This window comes from Pelmatolapia mariae, linkage group LG10_11 (genome assembly GCF_036321145.2).
Source record: "Pelmatolapia mariae isolate MD_Pm_ZW linkage group LG10_11, Pm_UMD_F_2, whole genome shotgun sequence".
NCBI lineage: Eukaryota > Metazoa > Chordata > Actinopteri > Cichliformes > Cichlidae > Pelmatolapia > Pelmatolapia mariae.
In genome coordinates this window covers 26,460,939-26,481,615 of record NC_086236.1, presented here as the reverse complement: position 1 = coordinate 26,481,615, position 20,677 = coordinate 26,460,939, and the positions used below count along the sequence as shown (strand labels likewise).

The window sequence follows — 20,677 nt, the reverse complement described above, 5'->3', positions numbered from 1 at the left end:
GTATAGCTGCATCCAACTTTGTTTAGTCTAAATTATTATGGAGCCAGCTCAATAAAACAATATTAAAGTAAGAGGTGACATGTTAAAAATAGCAGTGTGCATCTATAGGCTCAAATCCTTATTGTCAAAAGCAACTGGAGTTACACTCTGGCATAGGATTGACTATAAGTGGATTCTAATCATGTGATGCATTCATGCACTGTTCAAGTGTTTCAGTCACTATACAAATGCCAGTAATGACAGATCATCAAACAGCTGATATCATAATATAATATAAGCAGTTAGGCTTTACTGTGTACTTTTCCTGATGTTCACAAAATGACACACATTTTGCACAAAGTAGGTGCATGTATTCACAGTGTCTAAAAGATTTAAAGGTATAAAACTGGGAGAACAGTCAGTCAGCCACATAAAAAATAAATGGTTTTAATATTTGAACACATTTTGACAATTTTGTAATTCCGCAATGTGGTGCAGAGATTAGAAATGTTGGATTTGAAGTTTCCTCAGGTCTTGGTGATTCCAAGTTGGCTGCAGATCTTAAATAGATACAGCATTGCGTGGTCAGTATGACCCAGTTCTGAACCTTTTTTTTAAAGGTCAGATTTTGGAAACAGACTGCTCTCTGTAAAGTAAAAACCACAGGGTACAAAATAAGCACCCCCTGTCAAGTGGTACAATGAGGTAATTTATTTTTGAGAGTGCACAGTTATGACAATAAAAGAGAGTGATGACAGGATAGTCTGCGCCTCCTCCAAAGGGGAAAAAATGAGTTGCAACACAGCACTGAATGATATGCTTTAGAGAGGATTTAAAAATGGATATACACAATACCACAGACATTCAGCATATACATACATATAGCCTGCACTTCTTCACTGCAGACAGCAGCAATACATAGGTTCTACAACACCAAGACTGCCCACATCTCTACAGTACAAGAACAGTCAATTGCTCTGTCATATAGTCACACCTGACTTCATTTATATATCTGCGTATGTGCAGGTCAGTATATCTGCGCTTGTGTTTCCCTCTTACTTTCTTTTTTAAACCAAAGGTAATGATTTCTGTAAGTAATGAAACAATTTGGCACACTGATCCTTTGCCAATGATGGCATCTAATGGGGGAAAGAAAGAGTCAATGAGAGAAGAGGAGTGAGCCCAAACCACAGCAAAGCCTGGCTTTACGCTGGTAATTGCACACGTATCTTTTGTCTTTTGACCAAATGATGAGGCCCGAGAGGAGATGTATATGTGTTAAAATTTAATCTGGGTAATCTTTCAGAGGCACAGCAATTACAAAAAAAAAATAAAATAAAAAATTCCTATTCTGTTAGTCATAACTAAATCACATCTTCTCTGCCACCTGAAACTAAAGCAATCTAAAATAATTTAGAACCCAACATCTTTTAATTCATAACCCACTGAGAAGACAAATCTGCAATCTCAGGAGAGCAGTGGTAAACATATAATGCATTTTTCTGTTGGGAAATTACTGCTCTTCATGAGAAGGTCAGAGGTGAGTAACGGGTATGCTACAGACTAGCCTACTTGTGCTAGCAGTGTCTAAGTGATTTGCTCAAGGACACTTCAGTAGGGTGGATTCCTGCTGCCAAGGGGGCTCAATCCGAAGCCCTCCAGCTGAAGAGGAGTGTCCGTACCCATGCAGCCGTCTGTCAAAACTGCCCACTATCCACACTGCACATCTACAGCTTTACATATTTAGAAATCATTCATAAATTAGAAGCAGAAGAAACTGATGCAGCTGTACAACGGTGTGTGAGTGATTGTGACATTGCGATGTGATGTTATGCTGTGAGCTCAGGAAGAGCTCAGAGTCTTCTACTTCTAGTCTTTTAGCTCTCAGTGACAAGAGTGCTGTTTCTTTGTAGCTGAAGTGCATGGCAGCATAGCATCAAAGAGGACAAACTAGGCTCTTTATTGAAGTGTAGCCGCACTTTCGACCTCTTCTTTGTACTACTTCCCGTGCACTTCAGTATAAAGGAAACTGCTCCTATGCTGCACAACTGATATAAACACATTGGGCTTCCACACAAGCCTCAATATAACTCCCAGTCACTCACACACCTGCAGCAGTTAAAGATGAAGCACTGGAGAATGAAACAATAAGGGACAGAAACAATGCATTTCAAAAAACAGAAGAGAAATCTGCCAGGATAGATAAGGCAGAGACATTTAAATCCATTTGGTCGAGGAAATTGTGAAACTGGTTTTCAGAATGAGACAGGGTTTTCGGTTCACAACCTTAATACCAAGGCAGTTTAGGATAGTGACTTAAATAGAGAGAGACAGACAGGGAGGACACAGATGTCTGACCTTGCAGTAGTGCTTATGTAATGGTCTGCTTCAGTGCATTTAACTGCAGTGCTCCTTTCCAACCTAGGATCAGTAAAGGCAACATGTCTCTGCAGTCCAATCTCCTCTGACATCAGTTCTGACACTTAGAGTGTATGAAAAGGTCCTGTGAGCTCCAAGTGAATCAGTTGTTATGGCCCTGCCTGTGTGGTCCCTGTGGAGCCAATCATACTAATTAAACTAGACTACTTAAGCCTCCTCTCATTAGTGTCCAAGTAAACAGCCTTAATTTTTTATGCATTTTAATGCCCATCTCCCAGTTCTGGGGGTGGTACTGAACCGGACAGATGAATGATGAAGGGGGGTAATTTCAGGTTTTCTCAAATGAAAGAGAGTGCACTGCGTGTCATTTTATCATTCAAGTTAAATATGTGTTGGTGGATTTGAACTATGCTTCACCATATCTCGTACAGTCAAACTCGCCTTCTCAGTGATAATTCATTTAAAGGATAAAAGGATAATATGTGATATAATATGTAAACATGATCTTAAACCCGAGCTTTTGCAGCATTATTTTATTTTTGGCCAGCTCCGTGCACTCTGGTTACACAATCTAGCACTGCTCCAGATACCAGGGGCAAGTAGGGTAAAATGTGGCATGACCCAAAAATAGGGCTGCAACACTGGCTTTCACTTGATCACTGTAGAAGCAAACAATGTTTGCAGGGCTGTATGCACTGTTATAAGCATACTATACTTCATGTATACTGCATAAAGTATAGCCATCCATTAGGAAAAGAGCAGTACTGAGCCACTGGAGAGCTATTAGCCCAGTCAGCAAGAGGGAGCGACGGAAAGATGGAGGAAAAGGTGGAGACAGCTGGGTAGAGTCCTAGCAAGTACCCAATGCGCTGGAGCTCTCAAACAGTGGGTGGCATCAAAACAACAGGCAGTAGAAAGAGAGCATGGTCTCAGAGACACACATATTGTACTCCTCAGTTTGCTTCCAGGTCTGTGGTCTTTTTCTGTTCTGTTGCTGGTCTCCAGCAGCGTCCGGAGGTGGCATCCATGTACGAGGCAGGACAGCTCGAGTTTCATTTCTAGACCAGCAGCATAACAGCCGAGACATAATGAGCTTTAGAGTTGCCACTCTGCCTGTTACAGCACCTCATCTTCCCCACCACAGGAACCTAGTCTATGGGTCTCTGTGGCAGACTGTTTGCCTGCTTCAGTGTGTGAGGATGCGTCTGCTATCCTAGGGTGAGTTAAGGCCTGGGCAAATGAGGTGAGCCTTCTTTTCCACTTTCAGGAAATAGCTAGCCTTTCAGCTTTGCCTCTGTGAGAGTGCGGTTGCTGGTTCCGCAGAGACAGATGCCCACACACTCATGGAAAAACATGTGTGTGTATGCATGTGACCTATGATCTGTCTGTATGTGAGCATCTGATGTAATCTGTCAGCATCCCTTTATCTACACAGGAAAGTAAAACCACACTGCAAAACAACAACAAACCAAAAAAACAAACCAAAAAACCCCACTGGTCCTCCTCTGTGCTCAGGGCATGCAGGAGGACCACTTGGTAATGTGCTGCTACACCTGATGAATGCATTCGATGGTGTCTACCTCTGACAGCAAAGCACATGTACATGAAACAGAAAGTGGGTAATGGAAAACAAAGCTGATGTAGGAGCAGTCCAGCTTTATGACTCCACACATAGAAGTAGACAGGGCGTGACACACAGTGCTGTTCACTGACGTCACAGCAGTGCACTAACTGCTGTCATTGGGAATGGAGTCGTGGCCTGCGGAGCTCAGAGAGTCTGTATGTGTGATGGTGTGTGTGTGTGTACGTGTGTGTGAATGTGCAGTCAGCACCGTTGTGGAGACAGTGAGTCAGAGAAGCAGACAGAAAACCAGAGAGAGGCCCCTGGTTGTCCCTCCACCTCCCTTGCCCTGATATGCAGCCTCGAAGAGCTTTCAATTGTGTCCGTTGTATGCTTCTGTGTGTGCATCTGAGAGTTCGAGTGCACAGGAGCAGAATACGTCGTGCATGATCGTTCAAGTGTATGAGATCACAACACTCGTCGCCGGGCCCTATTTTAAGTCCTGCGACTCATGGAGTGCCCCGGCCTCCGCAGACCCATTGGGCTAATGATCAGCCTTGGCAATTAAAGCCAATCTGTGAGTCAGTGTGGCATCAGGAGGGCCATCTGCTTCCAGCCCTGTAGCACTCACTCTGGCCTGTGGGACCACTTGCTGGGGTCACAGCTCACCCGGCTTGTAGAGAAATGGTCACAAGATCTGAGGAGCAATCTGCTGTGCAATTCTAGTTCAATAGAATCCTGGTCTACTGATACACTGCTGTGTGTACCGCTGTCTCACGAGTGCAGTAAAAACACATGCAGTGGGATCGATCTTGTGGAGGACAATGTTGCATACACCCATGACACAAGTAAGCTCCACATCAGCCTCAGGCTAGTGATTCTTCCCACCTGCTTCAGTATCGTAGCCAAGATGTGTGCAAAAATGGGAATTTAAGGTGTATGAAAACTTAAGAGGGCTTTCTGTTCATAATGAGTCTGCAATGTATCCCAAATCTTTATTAGCATTCACACACATACGCAAACATTAGCTGCAGCCAGAAAAAAAAGAGTTTAACAGCAAAGAAAGTTTGAAAAAAAAAAGTTGTCAATATTGTAAATGGTTGGGATACAAGACACAAGGCTGATACAATGGTGTCTTCGCTTTACCCACATTGGGCTATTAAACCTTTTGTGTGTTTAGCCTTGGGTGCATTAGTCTGAGATTGCCTTATTCTTTACATTAACAGCTTGTCATTCACATATAATACACTCTGAATTTCACTTACCTGCATGAAAAATGCTGCAGGAAAAAAAAGGTTTGACTGATCAATCACACCACAGACCTGACCTTCTCTTATCAGACATCGTCTTGCGTAGCATTTCAAAATATATTCTATATTACTTAAAATTTAGATTTAGAGATGAAACCACAGATACAAAGGGCAAACACATCTTCCCATTTCTCTCTAAGACCTCACTGATCTGAAGTATACACAGGATGCAACTACATCACCAAATAGCCCCTTACCTCTTCTGTGCCAGCATATCAGGTGTGCTTCAAAGGTTCACAGCTCTATATATCTTTTCTATCACCCTGCAGCAGACAGTTGCTAAACCCGGGGAAGCTTGCTGGTGATTCAGGCCAATGGCCTGGTGTGACCTCTGGTGCATTTTTTTTCATAAGCTTGCTTGGCCCTGCTCTAGATTATGGGAGCATTCATCCTTCAGAAGCACCCACTATCATACCAGTTGCACAGGTCAGCAGTTCTCTTTCCCTATGTGCCACCTGCTGCAGCTGCTGTACCTTTGTATTGTTTTCCTACAGGAAAAGGAAGGTCATAAGTGCAGCCCCCCCTGTTTACAGTTGTGTAGAAACACACTAATGTCTCTTTGGGTCCATGAGTTCCTAAAAAATCCGTATCCGACTAAATTGGTTTTGTTTGTCCAATCTATTTCACTACATATGTAGTACAATCAAAGATGAATATATATCTATATATTATATATATATGAGACGGTCTTGGAGCCAACCAGGCCATCTTGAAAGATTTGCATATTCAACGTAACAAGAGAAGCTGTGGAACCCAGAAGCACCCGCTGGGCCAAGTACTGTTTCCTTCCGCACAGAAAGAGAAATTTGCTCCATGCTGTTTTACGGCGTTTGAAATGTCATTTTCTGTCAGGTATACGATGGAGTTTGCTGTTCTGTCTCAGGCATGGTTGGTTGGTGGAGATGGAGAGGGATGGAGGCTACCGCAGTGCTATCACACATCAGGGATGAGGTCTGACAAAGATGAAGCGTGTGACAATGAAGGGATATGGAAACAAGAAACAAGACATCGTGAAACAGATGGAAAACCGATCCACCAACTGCAGCAAACCAATACCAAAAGCCCACGCAAACCCCAGAGTTGTGAAAAATAGACACAAAATGCAGTACCTTCTTAGAAACAGCCTTTTACATGTATGAAATACAAACGGATGGCCCTTTAATAGGCTGATTAAAACCACAGTCTCAGAGAACTATTGATAATGACTGATATCCCAGAGCTAAAGACAATAACCACCTTAGCAATGAAGTGAAGTGGGCAACAGCAATTAGGAGTATGGTGGAGCTTGAGGTTGAAAAGAGCTCAAGATATGCTTCTGATGTTCCTGACAAAAAGAAAAGGCTTGTTAAAAATACATAAATAAACAAATCGATGGCAAGGCCAAACACAGATTCCCACTGGTGTGGCTTCTCATCACTTCAATCCTATGTCATAAGTATACGCCAATAAAGTTTGCATAATCACTCTCACTGCCAGAAGGGGGAGACAAAAGTTCACTACAGTAGGTTTAAGGTAACTGGTAAATAACCCCAAATTACCCACCCCTCTGTCCTCAGTGTACCCTTGCCGCACTTACCCCTGCCCTCTCCCCTCCTTAATTATCCCTTTCCTCTGTTCTTTTAGTACTTAAGAGGCTGACTCACTGGACCTGAATTGCTGTTTGTCTGTCATGACATCTGAAATAGTTGGATGACTGAGTGTTATGCCTTTCACTCACTCAGTCTGATGGGACCCCACTAACATCTTCATCCCTGGTTTTTCGGTGTAGCATAATGACCTCCTAGTAGCGGCCCTAATGGAGCCATAATGGTCATTTATGCCATGGGAGGCTCTGAGGGCACGGCTGTGGAGGCAGCGAGTCGCACAGGAAGATGGTAGAGTGAAGAGAAGCTCCGGGTTAAGTCTCTCCACCTCCGCCTTTTCCCTTCATACACAGCTCCCAAATCTCCGTCTTTGTATGAATACCACATATCTGTGTGTCTGTGTGTGCGTTCAACTCCGCATTCACGTCCATGTAATAAAAGGAACCGATACAAGACTGGTTAACAATAGAAAGTACAATATGAATGTATGAGGGGTGTATCCCTGCTTTTGATGCTCGCTTCTACGGCTTATTCACACACATAATACACACACACAATACATTCTCCTTTTTAATTACATTTTTCCTCATGAATGCAGTGTACTACATTCTTAAAACTCTTTATAATTTCTCTTCTATATATGCTTGCACTGCTGGCAGAAACTGTCCTGTACATAAATTACAGAGCATAAGCTTGTGCTTATTGCTAAAAAACATTCTCTTTCTGGCATTTGCATTTTTATTATCCACAGTAAACACAAGGATCTTTCATCGTTACATCCCGTGTTAGTCTAGAACAATCGACAAGTAAAGAACAGTTCGATGTACTGTAAGGCTGTGATCAAACTGGATAGTCCTTTCAAATTTCTCAATCACGTGAGCTCATCCGAACTAGACACCTGGTTAAAATGCGGCACATCTTGGGATCGTTCCCCAGGGCGCTGCAAGCTGAATAATACAATAGCACATTTATCAGCGAGCTAATGCTAATTAGACTGTTGCATAAAAAGGAGAATAATGTACAGTAGCGTCCCTCATGCCTTGTCAGCTCCCGCTTTGTCTGTTTAGCCATACAGCTGCATTTTGGCTCTTAAATAGGAGAAAATGGCAGTCTATTTTAGAAAACATGAAATATAAACTATCCTACTGCAGGGCCGATTTCCCCAAGTAATCACAATGTGCTTTGTATCATCTAATCAGATGAATTTAAAAAAAAAAACAACCAAAAAAAACAATGGCACAGACACTTGGAGATATCTGAAGAGAAAGACAAAAACAGCTTCTTTATTTCTCTCCTCGCTCTCAAAACAAGACATACACATTACTTATTTCTATCACAAAACATGATCTCAAATTCAACCAAAGCTTAGTTTGTTTAATCTTTTAAAGCTTTCTGGAAAAAAAAAATCAGTGCTGTCCAACTGCACTATCTAGGGAACTGTGCACTCTTTAATGTCTTTTGTAGCCCATTTTCAACTCAAAGATCCTTTCCATTTGAGTTTTTTTTGTAGTCTGATGAATGTTAGGTCTGAAGTCTGAACATTTCTGTCCAGCTCAGTGTTTGATTTTCTTCTGCTTTGATTCCTACCCCGGCTGCAGTCCAGGGCGAGCAGAGCAACACTGTACAAGAGTGTTTACAGTGAATGTCACTTTCAAGTTTTCTGTGGTAATGAAAACAGCTGGACTTCTGAGTAATTCAATCACAGTGCAGAGTGAATTACCTTTAAAAGGAATATAACATATAAAGAAAAACATGACATTGAGGCGGTGTGTGGTGAGACTGAATAATACTATTCCGCTGTTCAAACTGGTTTAATGTCAAATTGTAGTAACAATCAGGCATATGCACAATACTCCTACAGCTGCGGCTTCACATGATGCTATGTGTGGGTTCTAAAGCTGAAAATGAACTGAAGCTGCATGACTGACACGTTGACTACCTTGACTCATGCTCATATTGATACCTGCATTCATAGATGCTTACCACCCTGACAGTGAGCTAAAGCTTTCTGAAAGTGTTACCGAAAAACCTGCCAATGCTGTAACATCCGTATAACAGTGTATTTATTATTGAGTCCATATGATTAGTAACAGTGCAGCAGCTGCTAAAGAGACGGTTCATCTAAAATGCAAATAAACACACTGGTTGTATCTAGTTTCTGAGATCCAGTAAGCTGGAGGGGGATGAAACGAAGTATAATTTCCTAATTACAGCACACACAGTGGATGTGAGGGTAATCCAGTAATTTTGTGTTTATTTACTAGTGGAGTTTAGTATGCTATTAATTTTTTTTTCCTTAGGAAGTTACCTTTAGTTCTGCAAATATTAGAACGGGACTTATTAACGCTTCAGCTAGAAGTAGGGGTGCAATTTTCCTTTTCTGGTGACGTGTCCTGAGTATTTGTGGAGGATTCAAAGCAAAGCGAAAAATATATCAAAGGTGGCACTCATTGTTTGATATTTGTCGGGCATATATGATGTGATACAACCACCGGTTGCAAGGGAAAAATGTGACTAGTTGGCAGTGGTACCTGGAGGTTGCTGGGTCTCCCTGGGTGAACTCAGTAGCAAAGAAGATGCTTGACAAAAACCTCCTAGTGCTTTGGTTGCTACCAGATGTCCATGGCAATCTGTAATTTTTCATGTTTGCCTGCAAACATTCACTAGCCGAGGTGTAGCAAAACTAGAGAAAATGCGATACAAACTGAAATGTATTAAAGCCTGCTTTAATACATTTAAAGCAGGCTTAATACACGTTGTGTCTCAAAGTTGCAGCCAACATGTTTTAAGAGGTTCAAGTTTTACTGTGAAAGCAAACAGTCTGCATTTCTGATATCTGTCGCACTTTCTGCAGTTTCACTACATCTCAACAGTAGTTCATTTAAATCTACGACCGTTTTCTCTGGTTGGAGGATAGACACAAAAATGGGAGTAATCTAGGACTCTGTGGCTTTAGCCATTACTTTCCCAGTGAGCTCCAGTAACCACTTGTAACCAGTCATTTTTACCCATTGACCGGAGCTTGACAGGTGGTCACTGACCAGTCCCTAAACTCATGTGACTCGGGCCTTATTCGCTTGATCCTACATTGTCACTATGATAGTCACATGTCCAAGACGGCTGACAAGTTCCTGTCATGTGGTTAGTGGTCACATGTCTGCTAATTGTGATGTGGTTATCAGCTTTTTTCAGTAACCCTTGTTTTCTGCTTTAATTTCTTAGTTTCTTTGTGCAGTCATCTACAACTGCATAAAATTGTGGCGCCTTTGCCTTACAATATAAAGTGCCTTGAGGCGACTGTTGTTGTGATCTGGCGCTGTATAAATAAAACTGAATTGAACTGAAAACAGCTCAGCTGACCATTGCCTACCATAATCAGAGATATTATCAGAGATCGCAAAATTCCACACTACACTACAAGACAAGAGAGTAATACTGAAAAAAACTGTTAATGTTATTAGTTGATCCTTTATTAACTTGAGTCAATATATTACTACTATAATTCCAGCAATGTAAAAAATGTATTGGCAGAAAATTACAAACATTTATACATTTTTTTTTAAATCAAACTGCAAGCGTGTAAATTCCAGAGAAAATTCAATGCACACTTTGCACTGCTGTAACTTGCACAGCGTGGACCCAGTCAGGTAAAAAGGCAGCCACCTCTGTGAAGCTGAAAACAGACCTTAAGCTCAGGATAAATATCTAACACGGCCATCTCACTCAGACTCGTCATCTTAAAGTAGGCATGTTTACATCCAAACAGGAAGTGGTAACATCATATTGTTATGCTGATATGACAGTCTGAATCTCAGTCTGACATCAATTTGACACAATAAAAGCCAACAATATGAAAGTGTGATTTCTTTTGTTGTCACAGTGGGATCAGACAACGATCAATATCCCAAGTCTTCATTGTCATCATCAGACTGACCCATCCAACAGACAAGCAGGAGAATATAATGCTTCAACATAATAAGCAATTGAGTAGTTGCATTCACTACCATAGAGAAATTCTTTTATAAACTGAAAAACCACAACACAGGTTTTTTTTTAGTTGGAATGTGGCCACTTTGTTGCACCTCCTTACCCTTTTTAATTCTGAGGCAAACATCGCTATCTTCTTGATTGTCACTATGCTCCCCGTATACAGCATTGTCTCCGAAATTAAGTTTGAATTCATTGTGAAGTTCAATCATAATGTTGAAATTATGCTGCCGCAAGGTAAACAGTGTGTAATTACAGGATTGCAGCAAAAAAAAAAAAAGGTTATAGTTTTAAAACCAACGAAAAAAAATCAGAGAAAGCATATTTACCAAACGCTGCTCGCTTTCTTTTATTGGTATAAATGTTTCTGTAAAAGCTAAAAAAAAAAGGGACAATCATGCTTAGAACAAAGATTTATTTTGGGGGACTTCCACAGAACTGAATGTGCATCTGACACGCGTGACAGAATTTGTGATTTCACACTATAAAAGGAATGTAAATCAGTTTAACAGCATTATGACACTTGGAGCTAATTTTTTTAACCCTCAGATGTTTGATGAACCATAGGTACCCTTTAGCTCTTTTTTATAACCGAAAAATTTTCTGTTTCCATTTGGTGTTTCTCATCAAACTGAATTGTGTGCAGGCTAAATGTATTTTATGCCTCATAAAACATTTGCAAATGCCTTTTTGCATTTTTGATGCTGCAAGATCTGCAATTTTTTCCCTTTTTGCCCTTTTTACAGTCACATTAGTCTGTCAGGAACTCTATTAATCCATCTTGTAGTCTGCAAATGTGCCATGAATTTATCACGCTACTCTCTGTGGTTGTGGCATACATGAGAGCTTTCCTGGTAAGCATGGGATAGCCCCGAAGTGACACAATCATTATCATATTAATTATAACATCCCAAAAAGTTGATTCTGTTCGTCTGGACGTAGCATTTTGAGTTTCGTCACTCATCGAAGGGACTTCTTCAGTCAATTGTCCAACCTTTGGAGTTGAAAGCACTACGTCCAGACGAACAGAATCAACTTCTTGGGCTTTCCCTACCTGGATGGTTGACATTAAATATAACAATTTATCTCAACTAGACATCATTACTGTTTTCTGTGCCAGGGAAGCATCTGTAGCTCAGCAACTTAAAGGGACTTAGAAACAATAAATACCACAGTTTGAGGTTGGAATTTGCCCTTTTGGGGCAGTGCTCTGATACATGCTCATGTTTGACATATACAGTACAATTTGATTTATATCAGCAATCTGTAACAGTAATATGCATATCCTTGTAAGTGCATTAAAGAGTAATGATGCCCATGCTATGATGGAACCATTCTGTAAGCACGTCACGGCTGACAAATACAGACACAAGCATAGTGCATGTGATCAATATCGAATGCACTTTGTGATCAATGTTGGAATTAATTGGGAGTGTCAGTTACTGTTTAACAGCCACGGTGCAGGTGTCTGCTTTGAGTTGAACAGACTGCACTGAGTGCTGTCTGTTCCCCATCTCTTACTCAGGCTGTGTATATTTTAGCTCTATTTTAGGTTATGTTTTGTACACTTGAACCTGGTTTCAGCTGCAGACTTGTCAGCTTTGATTTGTCTTTTTTTCCGTTTCTGTCTTATTGAGTTGTTGTACTTAATTCAGTGCTTCTTCACTAATCAATGTTTCATCACTGTTTTTTCTTGACAATTGAACAATTTCCTTACTGCTTCTCTTAACTCTTAACAGTGGACCCCTGAGGTTTACTGAGGGTAAAAAAAAAGAGAAAAAGCCTTGAAATGTTGCTCACAATTTATGCCTCTTGGATCTAGACTGCGAGGCCCCAGCACCATTTATTTATAGGAGTGTTTCAGCAAGGCAGTGTACAGTGAGAAAAAAAGCCTTTGATCTTAAATTGAGGATGCTTTCCACATCTTAGTAAGGAAGGACACTAGTCAATATTTGGCCTGAGGTTATTTAATTTGGATAAGGCGCTTGATTCATACATTAAAATTTCCAATTACCTGTCAAGAGTTGAACGAGCCCAGAGGAGGTTGTTTTAATCATACAGCTTTATCAAACTCTTTAAATTGAGTTTAACATGGACAGGATCTTACATTCTGCCTCGGGGAAGGTGATATTCCCTAATTTGTTGTAAATAGTAAACATTTTAAAAATCTATGTTTAACTAGAGTTACTTACAAGGAAAAAATAGTCATCATTCCTTAACCGTTCAGTCCCATTTCTCTCATTTTGTTGACCTAGCACACACATGCTAGGATGGTTTTAAGGGTAGTATTTAAGATTCATGTAAGATACACAAAAGCAATTGTTTTAAATGTTGGAGTCATTCAGTTATATGAATTAAATAATATTTTTTGTCTAATCAGTCACTCTTAACGAATCAGACCTCATTTGTATACTTTTTATATTCACTCACACTAATAAGTAGGTGCTATTCCTTTTTCTTCTGTGGAACAGTGTTGTGGTCAAGTATAAAACTAGCATATATCTGATCTGCAGGTGGTCACAGCTGGACCTCCTGTCTAACCATTTCTGAATCTATTTCACAAAGATATTATAGAGATCTGAGCCGCTGTCAGATATTTCTCATTCCGTCTTATCAGTGAAAGGAATGATGTCTGGCATGGCAAACAAAGTATGTGTAAAGTCCCTAAATAAAGCATGAAATTGACAGGATGCCTGTCTAAGTGAAGCACCACAGAGCCACTGGCCCTTCTTGCAGCAGACAGGTACAGCTGCTCACCTCCAAACTGCACGCCTGCCATTTGGAGTCCCATTAAAGTGCCCAGCACTCTGAGTCAACACTTTTAATGCAGAAAATGACTTCATTCATTTTCCATTATAAGGACCACATTTTAAAAATCTGCCAACAAAAAGAGATGCTTATTTTTCCGCTTCTCCACAGACGAATTTGCATACATTGGGCCACTGAAGACGAAGAACTTCTCCCATTTTAGACATTTGGTCATGGTGGTGTTCAAGTATGGGATAAAAAGGAGTAAGCAATTTACTTCACTATATGTCAGCTTTCAAAACTTCGTTGAGGAATCCAGACACGTAGCACACTTATAACCCTGGAGATTATTTGGTGACTGACGTGTACACTGACCATCTTTTGTGTATGCGTGTGCAAGTGTGTCTGATTCTGCTGCTTGAGAGAGCAAAACAGAAATCGGCTGCAACACCAATATTTTACAAAAGCATTAACTTACCAGGGAACTGGTAGCTGTAGCTGGGCGCGAATCCAGTGTATCCGCGACCATACGTTGCCACAATATTAGGGTAACCTTTGAGAGACAAAAAACAGATTAACAAGGGATGATAAATATAAATATTGTATCAATTACATAACATGTGACACCAATAGAGGTTAAAAACAGCACAGACAGTGACATAATTTTGACAGTGACTCAACTTTGCCATTGTACATGAACACAATGAATTGGAAATTAAGAAATCAGGAAATAAAGCAGAGGTTTAACAAAATGTATTACTCATTAAGGAATTTTTAAACAATTTGTTAATTTATAATTCTTTTATTCAACCCCTATTTAAATCTACCAAAAACACAGAGTATCATCACTTCAAAGGATCAAAGTATAATTAAAATTGAAAAAGTAGTGACAAAAAAATAACAAAAACAACAATAATATTATAAATAATGTGTATGGAGTAAGCAGTTTGTAATTATTTTAATTTAACATATTGGTATGCGTCTGTGCTTGTAGCCGGGATTGTAAAGTGTTCTAAATGTCTGAAGACTTAAGGCACTTGAAGGGCTCAACTAATGATTGCAGGATCAATTAAATAAGGGCGTGATATATGAGGCAAGTTGCCATTAAGGGATTTATAAACAAAACTAATGCCTCTAAGATTTTAGTGTTAGCAATGCCCACCCAACCTTTTCATACAATATGCAATGATGAATATAGTAATTGTCACTGGTAATGTCTTAGGCTGGAGTGATAAAGTGAATCTATGAAGGCGTGTCCATGGAAAACATAACAATAAGCAAAGATGGACAAGAACACAGCAGCAGTTATCTATTTCAAACTGGGCATAGGAATAGTAACTCTTTTTTGATACAAAGACATTTGCCAAAGCTTGCTAAATGTGCGAATGTGGAGTATCTGGATCTGAAACCCAACAGACCTCCCCAATTTGAAATGCTTTGCTAGGCCTCTACTGCAACTGAGTTAGATTGCTTCCTTTTCTTAAAAGTTTCTGCTAGAGTTTTTTCTTTCTCAAAGAGAAATGTATGCTTAATTTTGGGTTGAAGTCAGGTGACTGACTCAGCCAATAACAACTAATGATTAAATGCAGTGGTGTATAAACAGAGAATGAAAAGAGGTGATTGAAGAAGCATCATGGGAAGTCCCCAGCAGTAGTGTGTGATCTGGATTAATGGATACCTGGGTATCATCTGCATAGCATTGAAAAATGCATGCTATGCCTTCTAATCATACTGGCTAAGGGAAGCATGCATAATGTAAACAGAATTGGTCTCAGCACGGAACCCTGTGGAACTCCATAATAGGGCTGCCACGGTTAGTCGACTAGTCACGATTACGTCAACTATGAAAATCGTTGACGACTAATTTAATAGTCGACGTTTGAAGCTTTGTAAGATCCCAAAAGATGCAGGAATAAGTAGTAGGATTTAAGAGTGTAATAATGGACTGAAACAGAAGATGGCAGCACTGCATGTACAAGGATGCCAGCTGCCGTTAAACCCCGAAGAAGAAGAAGCAGTGTCCGGTATCGTAGCTGTGTCCAAATTCAGGAACCGCATCCTCCTGTGCCCGCATTTGTAGGCCGATTACGTTACAGCGACACGACGAAGACTGTCCAAATTCATAGACTCCGACAAATGCGGCCTTCATTTCCCCAGATTTGAAGGATGGGTCCGGGTGTATAATTCGTGGCCCAACCTATCCCAGAATTCATAGCGCGGCCCAGCTCAGTTTCCAACAATGGCGGCAGCCAGTTTTAATTTTACTCTTATTATACTTTCTGGGTCACAAAATAAACGTTTAACATATTTTCAGGCGAGAATGTAACTGTGTAAACTTCAAATATCTGCTCAGTTTATCAAGACACCACATATTTTCAAAAGCGCTCCGACGTTTTTGGAGACGTCTGTTACCCACCAGCTCGATAGCTAGCCGGGGTTCAAGGCTCACTAGAGCCGGTGAGAACACCGGACTCCCGGCAAATCGTTTTCAAACCCACGGCTGTCTTTCGCTACTCAGGATAAACATGATATATAAGTCACTTAGATAACTTAAAAATGTTATTGCTTGGCTTTTTTCAGTATTTTATTTGTTTGTGAGTAAATCAGTTTGGCTGAGATTAAAGTTATAGTTTTTACACAGCTGAATAAACGTCAAGCAGACAACTGGTTATCAGAAGTGTGAGATGCTCAAGAATATACTCCGGTGTCCTGTTATATTTTAGATAGCAAGTAGCAGACGGCTGAGTTTATTAAACTCCACCGAAACAATCTGCAAATTTCATTAAAATTTAATAAACTATCATGTCGTCTTTATTTTTAGCTAGCACATACCTTAAACACTTAAAGCTGTAAGCTAATGATAGTTATATAAGAGCAGATGCATGCTGGTGCAATAAGCTGTACGTTTTACTGCAGCACAATGCCTTTGATACCTACAGCATGCTCTTATTTCTTTAATAAAATATTGTGGTCAACAGTGTTGATTGCTGTTTCTTTACTGTGATTAATTCTGTATACTGACTAAACTTTTCAAAAAAACATTGCTTGAGATAAAAGGAAGGTTGAAGATTGGTCTATAATTAGCTAATACAGCTGGGTCAAGTGACAGATTTTTAAATTTGATAGTTTAGTTACTGCCAACATAAAGGCCTGTGGTAGGCAGGCCATTAACAGAGATATATTATTCACATTTAAGATTGAAACACTAATTAATGGTAGGAATTGTAGGAATGAGGGTTTAACAGACATGTTGATGGTTTGGAAGCAATTATTGAAGTTAACTCAGAGAGATCAATTGTAGAGTTTAAGTAGTACCGAACCATCTGTGATTTGAGTATGACTATTTTTTTTCTCTGATGATGACAATTTTATTTGTACAGAAATTTGTGAAATCATTAGTTAAGATTAAGGGAATGCTTGGCTTAAAAGAGCTCTGACTCCTTGTTAACCCTGAATAAAAATTTTAAAAAGAGACCTGAGGTTGTTTTCTTTTTAAAGAGCAAGAAAATCTTTTTCCCAGGCTAAATGAAGATTTGTGTTTGTGAGTCAAGCACTAGTGATTTGAGGGTTTCTCTTTTCAGAGCCACAATATCCAGGGTTGTACACAATGGGGATGTAATTAATGAGATAATCAGCCTGTGCATTGGTGTGGTGCATGCAGTTGAAGACAACAGTGGAGAAATTACATCCTTGAATGCGGTAACAATACTTTCAGAAAGACATCTACTGTATTGACATTTATTCCAGACTGCTCTGTAATCTGTAAATTTAAAAGTTATTAAGAAGTGATCAGACAATAAAGGGTTCTCAGCGAATGCTGATAAGTAGTGTTCTGGTTCTATGTAAGATGTAAGATGTCAGAACATGTTCAGTATGGTTAAAGTGGTGTGTGGGCTCACTTACATCAATGTTAAACTATAATTACTATAATTATTTTATCTGAACTGAGCACTAACTCAAACAAAATGTTGAAGAATTCAGATAGAACCAAGAGATACCAACAAACAAAACTGTTCTTTGTGTTTTCCAGTTTGGTGTACAAGGCTGAAAGTTAAGGTTTCAAATTTTGTCTGGGTCTTTGGTTGATTAATAAGCTGGCGTGAAAGATTGCTGCCACACCTCCTCTTGCAAAAGTTGGTATGACTTGGGGGTGTTCATTTAAACATATTCATCCTGCTGTAACAAGATCTCTGCAAGGCAGAGCAAATTAAATTTTGATCAATTATTAATCCACTTCCAAACAGGGGCTTAAAAGAGAGCAATCTAATGTTTAAGAATCCATGTTTAACTGTTTTACACTTTTGGTACAGTTGAGGATGCTTTATTATTTTTACTTTGCGATTTTCTTTTATGCTTGAATCATTATTTGCCGCTTTTTTGGTTCGCTTTTTGGTAGTCTGGGAGCAGTCATAGTATCCATGGACATGTGGCTTTGGGGGGGATTAGAAATGACTACTTTCACAAATTTACAGTTAAACAGTGTATTACCACAAAGACACTCCATGTAATTGCTAACTTAACCCCATTTATTCACCAACTGATAGCAGACAGATGGTAGAATTATTCCATCTTTTTGCTGTTTTAACGCCATCTTGGCGCATCAAAGTCACTTTGAAGATGTGCAAGTGGTTGCTGACCTGATCCCCGTCTTCCAAGCAACCACTATAAAGTCCTATTGACTGCAAGTTAGCTTCACACAGTGACAATAATTTGGGTTGTGCCATGGTCTTGGCCACAGTTTTCCCTGTTGTGACTGTAGCATGAAGAATGAAAAGTGTGCCATTTGTATTGTGAAGTGCCATTCTATCAGTACTACAGGCTTAGAGTCTGAGAAAAATAAATATCTGTACACACCAGATTTCATCCTGGTACTGCTATCAGCACTCCATCAATAAAAACTGATGACCTGGTTCTACTAGCAGCTGTGCGTGCCTTAACATTGTCTCCACTATATTTTACAGATAATTTGTTACACATGGATAATTAGCCCTTCCTTTCATTTTCCATGCTTTTCTCTTCACATCATCCAAGTTAAACCTTGGTTTAAAATTTCTTCTATCTCATTGATAAGTCGGTTTTATTTTTCAGCCTAATGATGGTCTTTTCACATCCAATGACACCTGTCTGATCTGCATTTTAAGAGTTCTCACGAACAACTACCAAATGCAAATTCTACACTTAAACTTTCAAACTTTTATCCCCTAATTTGTCATAAGATAAAGGAAAACAGCTCATGTGATATTACTTTTGAGCATTTGAAAAGAGAGGGGATGTGTAAAAAATGTGGTTATTATTTTTTCAAACCCCTTTAATTAAATCCGAAATTCAATACTCAATTATACCTTTATTGCTTAATTTTCAATCCAATGTGGTCATGTAGACTGGCAAAATTTAAAAACAAGTCTTATTGTCCAAATACTAGACTAGACCTAACTATATATTCGAAAATATATTCACACAGGATGGCCTTCAAGATCTTATTCTAATTGTTTTTATTTTGACAAAAAAAACTATCATGTTACAGTTTTAAAATGAAAGGAACACCCTCATTAAATACATGTCTGAAAAAACTTAAGGGTAAGTATTATTGTTTAGAAAAATACTTCGTACACCAAGTCTGGTGGCTTGCCATGTGTGTTTGTGCTCTAAGCCCAATTAAGAGGTGGCATAAATTTAACAGGACCATTTTTCAGGAATTCTGCCATAGTTTGAGGTCTCACTGATTAATTTGGTCTGTAAAATGTTTTTATAGCCAGCAAAAATAATGGCTACAACGATACGACTAAGGTCCTGATTGTAAAAAACAAAAATGTTTTAGGGGAGCAGACTTGGTGACTGAAGATGGACAATGACACAATTGTACAAAAAATATTTAACACGTTTAAGGTACTCAAAGCAGTTAGTATTGATTTTTTTTTTTAAAGCTTCATACATTTTTAGTTTAGCTCTTTATTTGTGCTGGGTATTAAGAGCTGGTCCCAAATTCAGCAAATGGTTGGAAACCAAAGCACTGATATGCTCCCACACAAATACAGCTGCTCTTGGTTCTTAACTATCTAATTCATTTTCACTCTTTATTTAACCATAAGTTATCTGGCACTTTTATAGCTCAGTGTAATAACACTTTATAGCAGGCTCCTTGAGATGTCGGTGTCTGTTTATGTTCTGTATCTCTTCACAGTAACAGAAAGGTTCATGTGTAGTAATATAGCTAATGTACAGTAGTTTGTCAAAATGATATGGTCACACAAGAGGCAGCTGCACATTTGTACCTACAACGTAGTAAAATTATTCGTTTATTTCGCTAGTTTAAAAAAGTTTTACAACAAAATTAAAACAGAACTTGGACTTAATTGTTATTCGATTACTTGTTATCTGAAGCATTTATCTGAAAAGTTGTATTAATATTGATTTACTGATTGATGATCATACATTTGCATGATGTACCTGCAATACATCATAACTGGAATTATCAAGAATAATTTTTATACAATTGAAGCATTACCTAAGCTCAGCTAGGGAATTATAATCTTGATGCTAATGGAATATTTTAAAAGTGTCATGCATAAATCAAAGTCAGTGGTTTCTGTGGGGGTAGAGACTTGGTTAGAAGCTGTACAGTCCCTGGGTGAATGGCGAGTTGCAATGATGCCCAAAGTAGACCCAGTGTCATTAGAAAAATTTAAGAGTAGCAGATGTATTGTTCATCTGCTGTCATGATTCTTATTACTACCACAGACCCACCAGTTAATTAGCTGGACAGTTTTCAGACAGAAGCAGCTGTGGGCAACATATTGAGAAACGGGGTGTGAGGGAGCAGGCAGCTAGGAAGCGGTATACAGACATAAGAAAATTTGAAATGAGTGCGTGGGGAGGGGGGACGACTGAGAGCTTGAGCACCATCAAAGGTAATATAAACATAATTAACCCCCTAATTATAGTATATGTCTAAGTCTTTATCTGTGTTCCTCAAGCTATTATCATCTACAACCATAAGTCTGGACTAAATTACCTAGCACGATGACGTCCTTAAGGCTAAGAATGAATCAGCCTTGATAACTCTTTCTTTGTTGTGTGTAAGCTACACCTCAGTAACTGACCTCTGAAACCTCTTTCAGGCATGTGTGTCC

The 20,677-nt window shown here is 39.4% G+C and overlaps 1 protein-coding gene across 8 annotated transcripts in view; it reads right to left on the bottom strand.

Moving 5' to 3' along the window:
* Nucleotides 1-20,677, bottom strand: part of msi2b (musashi RNA-binding protein 2b) — a 256,295-nt gene that overhangs the window by 32,151 nt on the left and 203,467 nt on the right. For 7 of the 8 annotated variants that reach the window (XM_063488313.1, XM_063488312.1, XM_063488316.1 and 4 more), the window contains exon 10: nt 14,026-14,100. In XM_063488313.1, coding sequence (XP_063344383.1) covers nt 14,026-14,100 — 75 coding nt within the window. Of the gene's footprint in view, nt 1-5,824; nt 6,183-6,465; nt 6,554-14,025; nt 14,101-20,677 lie in introns of those variants that run through there. The other variant, XM_063488319.1, reaches the window with a different exon arrangement.